Source organism: Caretta caretta, chromosome 9, assembly GCF_965140235.1.
Source record: "Caretta caretta isolate rCarCar2 chromosome 9, rCarCar1.hap1, whole genome shotgun sequence".
In the NCBI taxonomy this organism is placed as follows: domain Eukaryota; kingdom Metazoa; phylum Chordata; order Testudines; family Cheloniidae; genus Caretta; species Caretta caretta.
Genome location: NC_134214.1, coordinates 91,361,069 through 91,379,397, shown reverse-complemented (window position 1 = coordinate 91,379,397; position 18,329 = coordinate 91,361,069). Strand labels below are relative to the sequence as shown.

The 18,329-nt window shown below is 40.6% G+C and overlaps 1 protein-coding gene across 2 annotated transcripts in view; it reads right to left on the bottom strand.

Annotated features, from left to right (window-relative positions):
* The window catches only part of TBC1D8B (TBC1 domain family member 8B), a 71,739-nt gene that overhangs the window by 31,484 nt on the left and 21,926 nt on the right, over window positions 1-18,329 (bottom strand). For both annotated transcript variants that reach the window (XM_048863888.2, XM_048863889.2), the window contains exons 4-9: window positions 16,889-17,114; window positions 15,238-15,478; window positions 12,887-13,094; window positions 9,757-9,924; window positions 6,686-6,835; window positions 1,040-1,190 (exon numbers count right to left, since the gene is read on the bottom strand). In XM_048863888.2, coding sequence (XP_048719845.1) covers window positions 1,040-1,190; window positions 6,686-6,835; window positions 9,757-9,924; window positions 12,887-13,094; window positions 15,238-15,478; window positions 16,889-17,114 — 1,144 coding nt within the window. The remainder of the gene's footprint in view (window positions 1-1,039; window positions 1,191-6,685; window positions 6,836-9,756; window positions 9,925-12,886; window positions 13,095-15,237; window positions 15,479-16,888; window positions 17,115-18,329) is intronic.

The following is an 18,329-nucleotide window of genomic DNA, read 5'->3' as shown; positions in this document are numbered from 1 at the left end:
GCAAGTGATTCGGGTGACTGTCTCATGCACTGAAGTCAATGGGAGCTGCAGGAGCTCAGGGCCTCTAAAAATCAGTGACTTAATCGCTCCAGGCTTCAGTTCCCCATCTGTATAACACAGATTATAATACTTCCCTATTCCGTAAGTGTGCTGCTGGGATAAGTTAATTAGTGTTTGTGAGGCATTCTAATACAGGTATTACACCACAGGGATGAAGGCCATAAAAGTACCTTTGTAACTTTCACAAGAGATCACGTGCATCTTTATAAACACTGCAAGTGAAGCACATGATGTCTGTAAGCTCTGTACTTTGGTTCAAGGGGCCTAGTCTAGAAAACAGTTGCAAAGATGGGGAAAATTCTCTGCTACAGAAACTTTATTGGTTTGTAAAGCTGCCATCCCTGACAAAAGATTTAAAACCGGTTTAGCAAATATGTTTTTCCTGCTATGTGAGGACACAGTCTTAAAGGGTACATCTACACTGTATCTGGGAGCGAGTGTCCCAGCCCGGGTAGACAGACTCATGCTAGCAAAACTCAAGCTAGTGCACTAAAAATAGTAATGTGGACATTTCAGCTTGGGCAGAAGCTCAGGCTCTCAAACCCACCCTACCCGATAGGCACCAGAACCCAAGCTCCAGACCAAGCCAGAATGTCCACACTGCTGTTTTTAGTATGCTATCTCAAGCCCTGCTAGCGAGAATCTGTCCACCCAGGCTCCCAGTTGCAGTACATACATACACAGAGAGGCTTTTCCAACTTAACTGTCCCCTTGAACTTTAAGGATATAGCATGTACCTTATCACCAAGGAAACAAACATTTTTAGGACAATTTTAAAAGCAGTTCGAGTCTGCAGCTCTGATTTCCAACTGTAAAGACTACAGATTTGGTTTGGTTTAAATTCCCTGCATAAAAGCAAGATCCTTATCTATTTCTGGCAGAGAACAGCACTTTCTGAAGCAGTCTGTTTGATCATTGACTAGAATATTTCTGTAGTACAACTCCGTAAAGTTAATTCATGCTAATTACTATTCAATACCTGAGAAGAGCAGCCAGAGCTCTCCTCGTAAGGTCTCTGGGATCCCTCTTAAAACTAGATCTCGAGTCTTCTTTGTCCGAAACATGCTAACGCCACGTCCACACTCTACAAAGAGGATATTCCAGGACTGCTCTTTCATTTTTTCTTTCAACTATCAAAACAAAAACAAACGCCCATTAAGCATAATGAAAAAGTCTGCTCACACATTAAGAAGTATAAGGTTAAATTTTGCTCTCAGTATTACTGATATGAATTGGGAGTGACAGAACTGATATCAGTGGTGTTACTCTGGATTTACACTAGTGTAAATGGAAACAGAATCTGACCTACTGAATACAGAGTAACTTTATGTAGACTTTTTCACCCCCTTAAAATCTTTGGTCTATATTGTCTGATATTGCAAAAAGTTTATAAAATCAACATGCAGATAGCCCAGCCTGTTTCTTCATCTTTAACACTGTATCAATAAAGTTCACATAATTCTCAAATGTACAGGAAGTGGTACAGTTCCAGAAAGGATTAACAGTGCAAGGGAACAACACAGCTAACCAGTGTGTATGACAATGCAGACAGGTGCTCTGAAAGCCTGCCCACAAAGTTCTCCAAACGCTCCAAAAAGCATTGTCAACACAACACGTAGGCCACCACTGCCATTCCAATGCTGGACTTCAGAATGGACTAAATTGTGGTGGTGGTGTTGTGATGTTCACAAGGGACTAGAATGAGACCAACAAACCTGTGAGATTCTGTACTTGGTCTCCAGAGGCACAAATCTAGTTTGTTAACCTACTGTGTACTTCCTTAGCCCCTTTTAAAATTAATTTTAGCCCATTAAATCAGCTGTTTGGATATTTTTACAAAATAAAGCAAGCTCTCCTATAGTCTATTCATTTTCTGTCCTGATGGAAGCGGCTAAGTCAAAGCTGTCAGAATAGAACAGCTAAGAACAAGCAGAATCTTAAAGGCTATGGTTATAAAGTAACTATGCACTGGCTGCTGTTGAATGTTTCAGGTAGATTTTGGTAGAAAGCACCATCTGTTTTGCTTCATGTGTCAGGAATGTCCTAAGGGTAAGACTTTGTTGATTTCAACAGAAACTGATGGACAAGAACAACAGAAATGTGTAGCAGAGGATCAGAATCCAAAGGATTAAATAGCAGGGCTAATTAAGAAACATGATAAATTATATCAAAGGTGTTTCTCATTTTAAAATAATCCTTTTAGAAATAAATAGTTCTTTCTAGCATTTTTGTAAATAAAAATCTTTACAAGGGTATGTAACACACCCCCTGGCTGGGCAGTCACAGCTTGATGTAGTGGGTGACCTATTTACCTCATTAGGATACCTCCTGCAACATTTTCTCATACTTGCAATGTAATAACATAGGAAGATAGAATGTCCCTTTTAAAGGCCATACCCAGTACAGACACTGTGACTATGTGATCATTGGCCCACATCTTCCCATTTGACATTGCTATACCAACAACCTGCTGGTGCTTGATCCTTCACCATTCAAATCAAAGGGAAGCTTTTCATTGACTCAGATGAGAGCAAGATCAAGCCCTTAAGCGCCAGCAGTGCAGCCAACAACTTGGGTCCCCACTCATGCTCTTGTGGGACCTAGCAAACTCAAAATTCTCAGCATTGCCCAACTTCTTTCTTGGCAATGACAGAGATGGGGCCCTCTCTCCAACAACTCTCTGGCAGATTAGATTTTGCAAATTTTAAGGCTGGCCTTGGCTACAACTCTATGATGTCATGAACAAAGCAAGACAAACTGGAGAAATTTAGCTCAGCTCAATTAATTTTGGACCATCCCACACTAATGACACTGGTGGACGCTCTAGTGGTGATGAGTGGCTTTAAACTCCTATTGGGTGCGGCACTGTACCTTGCAATATTGAAAATTTAAGTTTCAAAAGAATTATCTAATTATGGTGTTGCTCCTATTGAAATCAGTGTCACACTCCCATTTATTACAATGAGAGTAAGTCTGTACCTTCCATGTTAATTCAAGGATTGCCATCCTGCAGCCAGAAGACTCTGTACATGAGACTGCTGCTAACATATAGTATTCTCTAATGATGATCAAACATGCTGGATTTTAACAAAGAAGAACAAGCATTTTCAGTAGAAATAAAATATAACCAAACCCACAATGGAGAACAAGCCACTTAAGTAACTAAGCTACTAGTAGAATACAAAGCTTCTGTAATTTGTTAACTTTATCTTCGTTTCATTTCCAACACTTACTTGAATGATTGCGCTAAAGCCCTTTGAGGGTCCTCTGACAGCAAACTGCCCCAGGAAAGATTTGCCCCTGGGAAAGTCTGCACTGTGTGAAGAGACAGACAGTAAAAAAGACTGAATAGAGGGCCAGGAAAGTTTGCTGGGGGGGGGGAAATGTCAGCATTCGCTAGACTCTGCTATGAAGAAGCCTGCAGGAAGAGTATCGTCTACCACCAGTATGTTTTCACATCAGCCCATAGGGGTGATGAGAGAATTTAATATTTAAACACAAGGCAGTGATCTCTGTGTTTAAAAGTTAGATGCTCAGTATAGCTCCCTCTGGAATTCTACTGCAGTTTTCCATTTCTCAAGCATGTCTCTCTACGTAAAAAGTCATTGTAACTTGGGCTAATTTTAGAACACCTCACACTATTTTTTTATTAGATCTCACCGAAAAATAAGAAATTCTTCTCAGGGGAGCAATTCAGTGGAATGAGATTTATCTTGAGGTAAGGAAAGGATGAGGAAAACAGGAAGTCAGATGAGAGAATGAGAAAATAACAAGGAATCGGAACAAGAAAAATGGGAAGGAAGAAAGGAATGAGGAAGCAGAAGTAGGATTCAGATTGATCACAAGGCATTACTTGCCTCCAGTCTTAATCTTTTCTTTGTGTAATGAACCTAGTTAAAAGGTTTGAACAAATTGTGGAAGGTATACTGAGGCTCTGATGCTGCAAAGTACTTTAAGCATGTTAGTAGTCTCACTGAAGTCAGTGAGGCTACTCATGTGGTTGAAGTTAGACACTTTACTCTTGGGGAATTCTGCGCCACTGCACAATGCAGAATTTGCACAGAATTAATGTTCTCCGCAGAATTTCATGTTTCTCTTGCAGAACTGGGGCTAGAGCTGCCAGCCACCAGTAGGTGGCTGCTGTACTCTGAAGAGTCTGGCTCTCCAGCACACAGTGAGCGGATCACCCAGCCTGGCGGGGATGGAGGCTCTGCATACTCTGGCTGCTCGGCTTGATCCTCATCTGTCCAGAGATGGGAGAGGGCCGAGGAGACCCAGCTCTGGCAAGGGTGAGGAAGGGCAGGGCTCTGCTGTGTCCCCTGGAGGGACAGTAAAGAAGCTGGAGGGAGGTAACGGCTCTGGGCGGAGGAAGGTACAGGTGTCTGGACCAGGGGTGCACCATGGCTGGGCGTTGGGGAAAGAGGGGTGCAGGTGTTTGGGCTTTGGGGGGACCCACACAGCACTCTCCAGTATCCCCCAACTGGAACTGGGTTATCACAGGGGTTTCTTTAACTCTCTACTCCTTGGGGAATCTTTTTTTTTTGTTTGCATTGTTGACATATTCATTTAAAATAAATTACCCAAATAATTGAAACGGGAGTGATTATATTGTGTTATTTTGACAAATCAAATACGCAGAATTTTAAAATATTGTGCGCAGACTTTTTAGGCATAGAATTCCTGCAGGAGTAGCCACTTGCTTACTTACATCACTAAATCATGGCCTATTTGCTTAAATCATTTGCTTTCAACGTACCACAAACTGTTCCTTACTTACCATAATAATAATCATATTTAGCTCTTACATAGATAAAACAATACGTCCTACAAACCTGGCAGGCAAAACAGGTTGTTCTGATTTTCCCATTTATCACCTTTTGTTGTGTTATCCTAGTTTGACAGATCTGGAACAGTGTTGGGAATGGGAGCTGGAAAGCATGCCAGAGGTACAACTCAGGCACCAATGTCTTTATCATACTGTGGTTTCTTGATCTTTCCTGTCCTCAAGTTTATTTATTTATAATAAGTGTTTTTCAGTACTGAACTGTTTTCAATAACAGTTACAAATAAACAGTACTAAAGATGAATTGATAACAAGAAAATATAAAGCAGGTGGAAGTCTGGGCTAGTTTGAGTAGCTGAACTGATGGCTGAAAATTTTTAGCTCCATATAAAATACAGACTGGATCAAATATTTATCTGCCACGCAATTGGAGAACAATTTTGTACATTGGCTACTTTCTGTCAAAACACAAGGATATATTTCTACTGAAATCCAGTTGAACCTCAGTACCACATGAGTAAAGACTATTTGCATGAGAAGGAGTTGGCAGTTTCAGTTCCTTACTCAGGCAGAACTGAAGTGACGGGGTAAGTAAGGAGTGCTGGATATGGCCCTTTGAAAAGCACAAGACTTACACACTACAAATGAACTCAGTTATGAACACTGCAAACTTAGGGGCAGAGTGATTAATGAATAGGTAACCCAGTACATCAGCTCTTTCCATGGTCTGGGGAAAGTGGTTGCAATGTCGCTGCATTTTGTATAAGCAGCACTGAGAATTTATCCTTTTAAAGCACTTAAAAGTGATCTGCAAAAGGGAAAAGAAACAGCAACTGAAGAGTTTAGGTTCTCTATATCCCCCAGACAAAAAGTTTTTTTCTTTTCAATATCAGAAATGCCATGTATGGTCTTCCCTGGTTTGTGAGGTCTCTCCCCTAGTAAAGGCCTGATCCAATAGTCACTGAACCCAATGGAAGAACTTCCATTGGGTTCAGTGGGCTCTCAATCAGCCCTAATTGAGGAAGCAGGGATGTTGCATCTTTAACAAAGATATCCTTTCTCCCTTTATTAGACATTATGGTTTTATAGGTGAAAATACAAAAAACGGTTTTAAACAGTGACTAAAAACCCCTTCCCCTCTCAATTGTTAAAGTTTTAGCCTCATCTCCTGCAATGTTGTAATCCGCTGGTTCTCAAGCCATCCATAGAGCTCCACTGTTTCCAAGAACTGGATTTCTTATGTGAAAAGCAAAATAATTTTTTAAAAATAAAACCTTTCAGGCCTTCTTCATACTTTATAAAGAAGTTACCAAAAAAGGGTGAGTGGATTTCCCACAAACCCACTTTGTTTCACCTTTAACAAAATGATAAGCTCTGGGCTATGAGAAACTTTTTCTCCAAATCATAATGTTGTGACCAAGAAGTCAGGAGACTGAAAAAGGAGGTAAGCAAATGAAGCTGATGTTGGATCACAATTTTGCTTGTTCTCAAACCATTTCTAGTGGTTTTAAGTCTTGACAGTTCAAATGAATGTGAAATTAAGTACTTGCTCACTGTCACAAAACAAACAGGCAGTTCTTCCCTGAGGAGGTGGAGGAGCAGAAAGAATTTTGCTGTGGGAAGATAAAGCATATCATTATTAAACAAGATGATCAGAAAATTGAATACAGCAATGCATAAGGCCCCTGTGGAAATGTAGAGTAAAATACAGAGTAGGCAGAGAAGAGAAAATTGCCAAAGCCGTAAAAGAAATCAGCTGCTTTCTCTCGAATACGTTTCAATTTTACTTGAATCCTTTTTCATTGGATTCAGAAAGCTGTGGAAAGTTGTTTTCCTTCTTACCATTTTAGAGTCAAGATTATCAGCATCCTGAGGGTGGAATACGGTCATTAGAGCTTCTGTGCTAACAGTCGTGCTGCTGCCTTTCTGACCTGCCATTAACGGTCCTTCATAATAATCCGCCAGATTGTCAGAGTTAGAAGTAGTGGCAACCTGCAGAATGCATTAACAGCTGTCAGAGGTGCTTAAAAAGTCCTGCAAGAAACCGCACTGATAACAGTTGACGTTTCATCCGCAAGCACCACTTGTTATGCACCTTTCAAAATTACAATAGTCTTCAGATGCTTTGTTGTTATTATTTAAACTTTAAACAGCATTAACAAATCTGCCTGGAATCTTACAGAGCAAATAAGATCTGAAGTGGTCCATGATCTGTAGAGCTTCCTATTTACATTTAAGCGGCAGCACTTGGAAAAAAAAAAAAAACCACACATTTCTTTATTGCCACAGCAAGATATTTATTCATACATTAACGAAAACGATAGCTGCAAAAAATATGAGGGCCTGATCCAACTCCACTGAAATGAAAAGAAAGACTCCAATTGATTTAAATGGGAGCTGGATCAGGGCCATGGACAGAAACTGTCAAGTATTGTACTGGCAGTTAAATGAACTGTGTGCTCTCCTACCACAGGATACTACTAACAGGATTTCAGAAGCAAGGTTTGGAGCTTAGTGGGTAAGAAATATTCTACTTCAAAATCTATAAGCAAAACAAAGTAAAATGCCAAAATGTACTGGGTTCAGCAGCTTTGCCGTTCGACATGTTCCCTTCCGCATGCATATGGAGCCAATTATCTTTTTCCACCCTAAAAGCACAGCTAAGGAGGAAAATAGACAAACTGATTATTAGTCAAGTAATGCAGACAAAGGCATGTAACTGGGCGTGTGTGGCCACTCCAAAGATGAATGCTTTTGAGAAGGCATAGCTCAGCACCCAAACATCACAGAACTGTGCTGCACTCCTAGCTAGGGAGCATTTCTGTTCAGGTTAAACCATTTTTTCCCCCTTGTTGTTCACCCCAGCTTCTAACCCTCAAGAATGGAACCTTGAGGATGAGCCTTCCATGACGCACGGTTTTTCTGTGCTGAACCACCGTACAACCTGCATAAGCTCACAGATACTATTTCACAGGTTATTCCAACCGACTCTGCTCCTCTACTATCGATGTTATAAACTACTAGAGCTGACTGCATCAGAGATGGAGGCCCATCTGAACTGTGAGGAAAGTTCTTAACTCCACCCAGCTGCTATACTGTCAGAATATTAGGTTTAGAACTAAAGTTATAGGCAACCACTGGGATAACAGCAACTATCTGCTCAACTCTGGCTCATGTTCCTGTATCCAGGGGAGTATCTGGCAGCATGCCCCTCTGGAAAGGGAAGGAAACCATCCTTACTGTCCAAAAGTGTGTGTTGGAAATGAAAAATGGTACATAATCTCCTGAACAGCTGAAGTACCAAATCCTGGTTGCCATGCTCACATATGCATGCTTGTCGATAGGAGGACTCAGAAGAGTAAATGTGTTGTCTCTAATTGGTAAAACTATAAAGCTTTGCCAGGGTCTACATTTGAGACTTTATATGGTCAGTGATAGAGCAAGCAGAATTACCCAGCATTTTTCATTTGTATTCCTCTCCAACACACATTCAGTTAAGCCAAGGTAGGACTGTCCTGTCGGAAAGTCATGTCACCCCAAAACTAGGGTACGGCAAGGTTAAAGCCTAGCAGACCATGTTCTGTATTTGGCGTCAGACAAAGCAGATGATTACCGATGAAGGGGTTTTAGGAGTTAGCTTACTAAAAGTCAAAAGACAGAAGTCCCATCAATTTCAATGAGAGCAAAGCCCTAAATGCAGAACCCTAGAGGGAAAGTATGCAGAAGCACTATTAAAAATTGCAAGTTCCACATATCTGTTCTGAGGGATACATTCTGAAACTGAAAAGCCTCATACACGACACTATTTGCACAGATCTGTCCACATCTAATAACAGCCTCACAATCATCCTGTAAACATTATGAGCCACCTGGTTAAGTTTACGCAGCTCCACTGACTTCACACTTGATTTTACACCAGGTGGTGTTTTTTGGTTTCTCACGGGAGAGATTATGAAGGGCTTTTTTATTTTTTAACCAAAAAGTCTGACTGTTTGCATTGAAGGAAATGGATCTTAAGTATTTCTATGGTCCCTCTCACCGTAGTATCTGAGCACCTCATAATCTTTAATGTATTTATCCTCACATCTACCCCAGGAAATAGGGAAGTGCTATTATCCCCATTTTACAGATAAGGAACTGAGACAGAGAGACTAAGTGATTTGCGCAAGTGGTAGAAGAGAAAATTAAATGTGGGTCTCTCGAGTCACAGGCTAATCCCCTAAACACAGTACCATCCTTACTGTTCCATTTGGTCTTCTGAAAAAGCAGCTATGATAGGTTTGGGAAGGAATACCTCAAATTCCCTGTGATGGGATTTCTGTTTTTTAACTACATCTAACACAGCTCAGTCCTGTTGGACTCAGAAACAGGAAGTCTATCAGGTTTATTTATTTATTGCTCACCAATCCCAAACCTGATCTCAAACCAGAAAACCTTCCCAGGAGGAAAAATTCTCTTTCCTCTTCCCCTTCCCCTATGAATGCAAAGTCACCATGAAAAGCACATTTATTAGTATGTGTGAACAGTCTGTGTGTCCAGAGAAGCACCCAGCTCACATTTTTGTTCAGTCCTGATGTGTGCCAAGCATTACTTCCTTGAAGCACTACACGAGTTTGAATGATAGGGTAAGTCACTCTTTTGCTATGGGCTGATAAGCTCTGACATGTGCTTATAACTTCCCCTTTGTTATGCATTCAGCACAAACTGTACAGTAGATGAGGCACGGAATGAAGTCTTGCTCAACATCAGACTGCCCCATTGCTATGCAGTGCCCTTTCTCAGAATCTCCCAGAATTCCTGCCAGCTGAAGCAGTGAGAGTCCCAAAGAAACACTTCAACTGGATTTGGGCCCAATTTATGCAAATGAGATCCACCTTTTCAGATTTCAGTATTAGAGTTAGCTGTGCTGTTACCTCCGTACTTGCAGTGTGATGAGGACTTGAAGTTGTACCACTTCTGATCCTGAGCTTTGCTACCAGGTGTTCAAAATCCTTAACCTCAGTAAAACGAAAAGCTCTTTTTCCTTTAGTACTAATGCTGATTCCTTTGTTAGCTGGATCAGCCTTCTCCACTGCTATCACCTGAAGAGGCAAGGACACAGGAATTAGTAATCTCATCTTCCTACCCAATTTTGTCAGCTTGGCTTGCAAAAAAGAAATTCTATTGAGAGTGCATGTGACACATACTGGAAGCTATCTGCATTATTCTTATGAATATTAAGTGTGACGTGGATTCACCATTCAATTTTGTATAGCTGCCTGCCTGAATGCATAGAGTTGAACTGAAGCAGGCTGTAAAGAGAGGTTGTTAAACAGAGCAGGAGAGACAAAACAAAGACACAAATAAGGCAGCCTTAGTTGTACAGCTTCAAAGGAGCTAAGATAACAATGGCTGGGACATCAGTTGGGGAAGAAGCTGCCTAGCTGGCACCATCCTTTCCACCTTTCCTAGGCTGAGCCTAAGATCAAAGAGTAGACACTAAACCCCTATATAGAGGCTAGGCTGCAGAAAAGGAAGGGAGGCTCCCCAGGGTATGTCAATGAAAAAGCTGACAGGCTGGGAAGACTCACTCAGAGACAGAAGGAGCCAGCTGCAAGCGGGCAGGGTGTTTCTCCTGACTTAGAGATGGGGAAAAAGCTGGACTCATGGATAGAGAGGTTAAGCTTAGGTAAGAAAATATGCATGTAGGTCTCTTTTTGTTTTATTCCTTGGCTCTAAGGGCTTTGTATCTTTGGGTGAAAGAATAAACAATGCTTTGTTTTGGAGAAACTGAGTCACTTTAATCAGCTGCTGTCAGAGGCTCCCAAAGGGAAACTCCTCCCAGTTGGACCTACTGAGTCATAGTTGATACCCAAGGGACTATAACCCAGGTCCTGGTTCAAGAGTGGGCAAATTGTGGAATTCCAGCCTGTGGAGATGCACTCAGTGAGACCCCAAAAAGGGACAACAGTGCAATGAGCCTGGTAACCATGACAGCATGCACATACAGATAAACCTGTGAGCAGCATGGAGCGCAGTGGACCATTGTATAAGCAGAATTAACCACACAGACAATTTAAACTATCATTGCACAAAATGGGCTGTTGCTATTCTGGCACAAGACAATGGACTGACATGTTATCCCCATAAAACCTAAACTTCATTATAGGACAGATTTTTTTTTAGAAAAATTAACATATTGGTGCTAAACGCTTTCCAAAATCTGGCCTCAAGTGCCTGCTGAAACGGGTGCATCTTACACAGTTTTCCGAAAGAAGCCAGACTCTGGCTCCTGCAAATAACCACGTGAAGCAGAATTCATGGGAAGGATACTCCACTTAGAATACCCTCCTAGACACATCTGTCACAGGAAATGACAGCTGAAGCTGATCTTAATTGCGATGATGGGATAGTTAGGATTTATAGTGGTAAATACATTTTAATAATATAGTGCTTTTCAGGAAATAATAAATTAGTAACATGACTGTGAACTGCTAGACTGACTACTGTTGCTGCTGCCTTCTGACCAGCATAGGTGAAGGATGAAAACCAGCTGACGTGAAACAACTCTACAAGGGCCTAACAACTCCTAAGAGAGCATTTGGAATTAAGAAGTCAGCTCCTTTAATTCAACCTGTTATGCTTTGTTATTACAGTTTGCAACAGCCTCTGTTTGCAAGACTGCCAACAGAAAAATCACATGAACTGCAATATCTAAGCAGCGTGTGCCAAACATATTCCTGTTGTATGCCCACTGAAGTCAACTGAGTTACATGAGAAATTAATTTGGACCTTTATTATATTATGGCTTTTAATACTTTCAAACACTCAGTTCAAGTGAAGAAGAAATTTGCCTAGGTAATAATGCATGCTCTAATAGCACACAGCAGAGCAGATTTTCAGCTGGAGTAAACTGATATAGCTCCATTGACTTCACGTAGCTATGACAATTCACACCACAGGAAGATCTGTCCCAGCATGTCTAGTAAGCTGCATGCATGTATAGCACACAAAAGTATTAATCGATATCTTGGTAATTTCCAGTGTATCTATTTCATGAACATATCTGGGACTAGTCAGAGACAGACAATGTTAAAGAGACTGATATAAGCTCATTCCACAGAATACATGCCGCATGGAAGGTATAGGGTAATCTTCCCATGCACTTCTCCACAAATGCGTCATCTCTGTCCTAGACCCTTCAAAGCTAGGCTGTAACACAGGGCTAGTCTACACCGGCAATGCTAAAGCACTGCCGTGCCAGCGCTCTAACGTGTCTTGTGTGGTCACAGAGCAGTGCTGGGCGAGAGCTACGAGTGCTGGGAGCTTGGCCCCCGGTGCTGGTGCACTGTCTACACTGGCGCTTTACAGCGCTGAAACTTGCTGCGCTTGGGGGGCGGGGAGTGGTTCACACCCCTGAGCGAGAAAGTTGCAGCGCTGTAAACTGCCAGTGTAGACAATCCCACAGTCTCTATTACCTTATGATCCTTAGTCTGTCTGTTAAGGACGCCAATTGTAATGGTGAACTGACATTTGTCCACTAAGGACCAGACACTATCAAACTCATTTCACATAAGCCTCTGAACAGTTGGTACTCATTAATCACTGTCCACAGTGATTTAAGCTGGTGACCTACAGGCGAAAGACTCCAGAATCCATAACCAATCACTCCAAAATATTTAGCCCCTCCAATTCTTTGCTTTTGACCATAAGCCTCAGGCTACGAAGACAGACTCCCAGTTTAAGTACAAGTTGTGAGACTTGTGCAAGCTGAGACACTAAAAGTTCCTCTGCTCACCCAGAAAGAACAGAGGATAAAAAAAAGAGAGGGACTTGAAGGTTTTCTTTGAGCTGAAAAGTGAAAGGAGTTCTGCACGCAGTGGGATTTAGCTTAATACAGCTGGCACCAGGAAAAAATGACATCATATAAATTGAATAAAAATAGATTCAATTTTCTAATGAGAAACTTGACTAAAAGAAAAGTAAATTGCTAATTACTTTAATCTATACAAATTATAAAACTTTCAGTGTAACTGGCTCTGAAAAATATGCAATTTGCCATACCTCTCTTAGGGGAATGATTATGCTGCAGAGACTGCCATCCTGGCTAGCAAAGCAGATGTAGTTCTCTGAAATGCACATTTTTCCCAGTGTGTTGAAGTGGTAGAAAGGTACCCATAAGAAGCATTCATGCACTTCCTTCAGGGTCTCTTCTTTGGGTAGCCTGAAGAATGCACTAAACTGCTCACTGTGGGCTCTGTTCTCCAGGCCTCTAATGGATAAAAAAAGGGAGGCAGAGAAGGAAAACCAAAGTTATTTTAATATCACTTTACATTTATTAAAACTGAGTTGTGTTGGGATGGGACTATATTAAAACTTTATATCCCACATTCTCAAATACATTACAGGCTCAATCCTGGAAGGCACTAAACGAGGTTATGAACACAATCAATTCCCAAGGGAGTTGACAGTGCTTACACCCTATTTTAGCAAAGTAATTAAGCACATGCTTAAAACACATGCTGAAGTCTAGTTTCAAGTAGTGTGGATTCCACAGCTTTCAGTGGAGGGATTTCCAAGAGTCCAATACATTTCAGTGTTAGCATCATTCTTTTTTCCTCTTAATTTCATTTCATTAATTGCATTACTCCTAGTTGTTATACGTTGTGCCCTAAATAACAAATCCCTCTCTTTAGTTGTTCATCACAACACATATCAGGGGTGGCCAAACAGTGGCTTGCGAGCCACATGCGGTTCTTTTACCGTTGAAGTGTAAACAACTTGGAGTAATAAAAGGAAATTAAGAGAAAGAAAAATTATACTAACACTGAAATGTATTGGACTTCTGGAAATCCCTCCACTGAAAGCTGTGGAAGCCACTCTACTTGAAAAGAGACTTGAGAAAGCACTTCCAAATACGCTACATGGACCAAGCCTCTACTGGCCCAGGAGACAGACTTTAACCCAATGGATATTTTAGATCTGACATTTCATGTTACCCAAAGCAATTCAATAGTAAGAAAACCAGTCACCAGCCTCCAACACATGGTTGCTTATATCATCCACTGCCAATGACATCTGGCTCATGCATTTGTTATCCAATTAACATATGCCGAAAAAATTGTTTGTTGTTCTTCCCCCTCCTTTCCATTCTTTCATCAGCAAGCTACTCTTCAGTGACATCACATCATCACTTCTTGTTTTTTATCCCCACTTGCTGCTAAGACACTACATTTTTTAAAATGAATTTTGCTGTAATGTTTTTCACAAAATATTTCAGAACCTTGAATACAATTATTATCTAGAAAATGTAACCTCTCCAGAGATCTTATTTATACAGGACATAAACAAATGTAAATCCGGGGCTGTAAACCCACTGATGAAATCACTTTAAAGCAGAGAATAAAGCAATACGATTTTCCTCCCTTTTTCTATATTAATGTATTAAATGGTTCTCTCTTAAGGAACCTATCAAGAAACCTATTAATTATTATTATTATTAAACAGCTTTGGTTGTATGACAGTACTGAATAATGCTTTCTGCATTTTTCCTGTTCCAAATGTGCCCTCTGTTTTCTGTGTAAAAATAATAAAAGGTACAGATTTAAAGCCTTGAATTACAATTAATTCTGGCCTATAAATTGTGAAAGGATTTTATAAACCTAAGCCATGAAAACCAACTTGTCAGCTTTAATGATTCGTTAAAATACACTCAGAGAAACTAAGCTTTACCATAGAAGAGCCTCTGAAAACGAAAAACATGCAAATATGCTATATAATAATGCACACTTGGGGCTATTATTTCAGTTACAGCTGTACAAATCCAGAGCAATTCCACTGCCTTTTGTGTGGATGCTCCAGATTTACACTTGTATATCTGAGATCAAAATCTGGCTCTCTAGACTTAAGCCTGCATCGGATCTGACAAAAGTGAATGAGAAGACCAAGTTCAGAGAACTTTCCTACAGAATTTACAATGAAGGCAACAAGCTCCTGCATTTAGTGTACATTCCCTGTTTGAGTAAATGTCATGTAGTGTTCAGTTTTGTTTTAAAGAAGGAGAACCCTGTGCTATTAGCACAGGTTTGGTCAATTTGTGCCTTGATGTTTATTCTGAATGGTGTTTTTGTGAATCTGATTAGCCATGAAGAATTTGAAACAAGATGAGATACCCACACAAGTATTTGTGAATAAAGCTGATATTATTTCTTATAGATCATATTCATGTGATTTCTTCCGATAACTATCAGTAAATTATAACATCGTGCATTACCCAACGTCTAACAGGACACTTGGGTAAAAGACACAAATGTTAGCAAAGCTGTTATTGTAAGCTCCTTCAGACAAGGACTGTCTCTTCCTGTGCCTGGAACTCTACTGAGCACACAGCTGACATTCTACAAACAATAAATTACCTCTTGGTGATTTGCAGAGGATCATGGAGGACTAGGTCACTTTCAAATGTCTCTTTGTCAAAAAGTCTCCTTACTGCGTAGTTTGCCAGCTGCTCCATAAGAAGGAACGTTTCATTAATGTGCAAAAACATGGAAAAGTAGTGATCCTCCCCACGGGAGCACACATGAATACTCTCTGTCAGGATCACATTGGAGGTCTTTTCAAGTTTTGAGATTTCATCCCAGGAGATAACGAGTTTTACTGAAAATATGAGTATAAGCAGGTGTGAGTAACTTCTCACTGCTCGTTAGTCGCCTACACTTTTTCCTTAACACGAAGGGAACAAGCAGTCAACAGCTTTGATAAAATGCAATTAAACAGCACAGTGAAACCACTATTGAGTAGGAAGGTCTAACATAGCCGAAAGCATTAGAATGAGCCACTGAACAGCCTTTATTGCATGTTTCTCAGAAAAAAAGAAGCTTCTGTGTATTTCAATAAGGGCCAAACTGTAATAATCCTTTCTCCTATAGAGTAGTACCTTATTCCACACCTACTCCATTAGCTTCAGTGGAACTACTTGTGAAGTACGGTACTATTTAAAATGGGTTCTATAATCTTGCCTGATGTAGTTGCTTTCTCTGTTTTATAGCCCAATCCTTCCATGTGCTGAACGCACTCAACTGCCATTGACTGCAATGGGAGTTGAGGGTGCTCAGCTCCTTGTAAGACTGGGCCCTCAGTCATTTGTTCTCCTTCAAAAATGAGCGTACAGAAACACGAACTACTGCTATTCCACAAGTACAAAAAAATTACAGGTTATCTTCAGAGTTACAGGAAGCTTGCCAGGTAGAATTTCACCGTTAGAAATACATCAAAAAAGTGCCACATATGTTAGTACTACATTACACTTTCTGTTCTTTGTTCCAATGCAAACCTGCAAATGGCTAAATGAACTATATCATCATGCAGGCTGCTCTGTTTTAATAGTGCATTTAAAATAAAGCTTCGTAAAGCAAGCAGACCATTTATATCTAAGGGGCCTGTGTCTTTCTGATGTACTGCTGTGCCTCCTATTAGCAATCATGAATACTACATGCATGTACTGGCAGGAAAATATATAAATGCTTGTAAGTCTATGCAACTTTCTTCATATTTTCTAGCTTTCAATCACAGAGTTATTACTCACATAAATGCATACTTTTAAATGAGCAATCAAAATGACTTTACACACACAAAAAATGTGTGAAAATATCAGCAATGTATAATGCCTCGATTTGGGAAGATTATTTTTGTTTTAAATTTGTACATGCGACAGGAATTGAACCAGGAGCCTCAAGAGTTGAAAGCATGAATCTCTACAGCATAAGTTAAAGACCCAGGATTTTCAGCTAAGAGCTGTACCAGACCTATAGTCTCTGTGAATCCAGGACAGAGAAAGACAAGTAGCACACACTAGTGGGTTACACATGTACATGCAAATAAAATATTTATAAATAATATATTCCAAATGATTATTTTGATTGCTAATTTTTTCTACACTCTGTTTTTATTTGATGCTCATGCTCCAAAATAACTAAGTTTCATTCTCAAAGGATTATGGGTGTGACATATTACTTCAAACTTGAAAAATATAAAATAAAATGGTGATGAGTGACTGGGCCAACTTACTTTCTGCTCCCAGCAAAAATGAGTAAAAACTAAGAAAGTTGGTACTAAGATAAAGCCATCCCTGACAGGGCACTCGCCCCCTCCAGTAGCTGCAGGAGTAATAGGTCACCAACTTCTCCTGCTCTGCTAATCCAAAGCACTTTTCAAACTTCAGAATAGCTTCACGAAACTTCTCAGGATCTTCTTCTTTTATGAAAGAACCTTTCCCTTCTTCAGCAATCAATCCCTAAAAGCAAAAAAACAAAAAATGATTAAATTATAATTATAAATTATATATAATTTATATATATAAAATATATATATTATAATTTAATCATTTTTGTTTGTATATATATAAAAACCATGCAACATATTTTGTGCTGCCATATGTCAGGGAAAGAATGGTCTTGTGACCAAAGCACAGGACTGAGAGTCAAGAGGCCTAAGTCTATTTCAGACCCTTCTACAGACTTCCTGTATGACCATGGTTAAGACACTTACCTTCAGTTTCCCCGTCTATAAAATGGGAATAATGAGGTTTCCTTACCCCATTAGGGGTGTTGTGAAGCTACATTCATAGGTATTTGTAATGTGCTTTGTCATCCTTTAATGGAAAGTGCTATAAAAAAAGCTAAGTACTGTTACTAGAAGGTCACACACTCCATTGCTTCTGAAGGCCGAGCTCATTGCACACACCAGGGGCTCACTGCATTCTTTCATTACCCACCTCCCCCACAAGCTCCCTGTGTGCCACCCTTCTATCCCCCTCTATTTCAGGAACTCTCTGCAAGCCACCCCTCAGGTCACCCCCATTCGCCACTTACCTGCTCATGCCAAAGTCTCTGTGTGACAGCACATTTCCCCCTTGTACCACTGTCCCCATTTCTCTCCCAATCCCAGGGACTCTCTGTGCCCCCACTCCAGGAGCTATATGCCCGCCCATCCCCCTGTACCCCTCAGACCAGAGTTCCCCATTACTCCCCCCCCCCCGCCATTTCCCCATCATTCAAACATTCTCTGAAATTTTGGAATTGATCAAATGCAGCATTCAAAAGTTATCACATTTGTGACAAAGGGGGCATTTTCTATAATATTTTTATGAATCCTAGGCATGCCTCAGTTTTCCTCTGTGCACAGTGGGTGCAAAAGGGTTAACGCTGCTTCTGGAACAGCGCTGGGGACAGGAGGTGTGTGCACTACCTTGATGCCTGGGTGGAATGACTGAGTCTTTAAGGATCTGGCTGAAACCAAACCCAGAATACAGTAAGACAAAGAGGCCCTCCAGTGACTGAACAATCAACCCCAAACAACAAGAATAACTGGAATAATGGCTTCAGTTTTGGAGGGACTCAGGAGTTCTGACTTGGGAAGCCAAAGAGAACAGGGAGACAGAGCAAGGGATAGAGTCCATCACAGCTTGGCTGATGGCATTGGCTTTGCCAGGATGGACCATGGCATAACA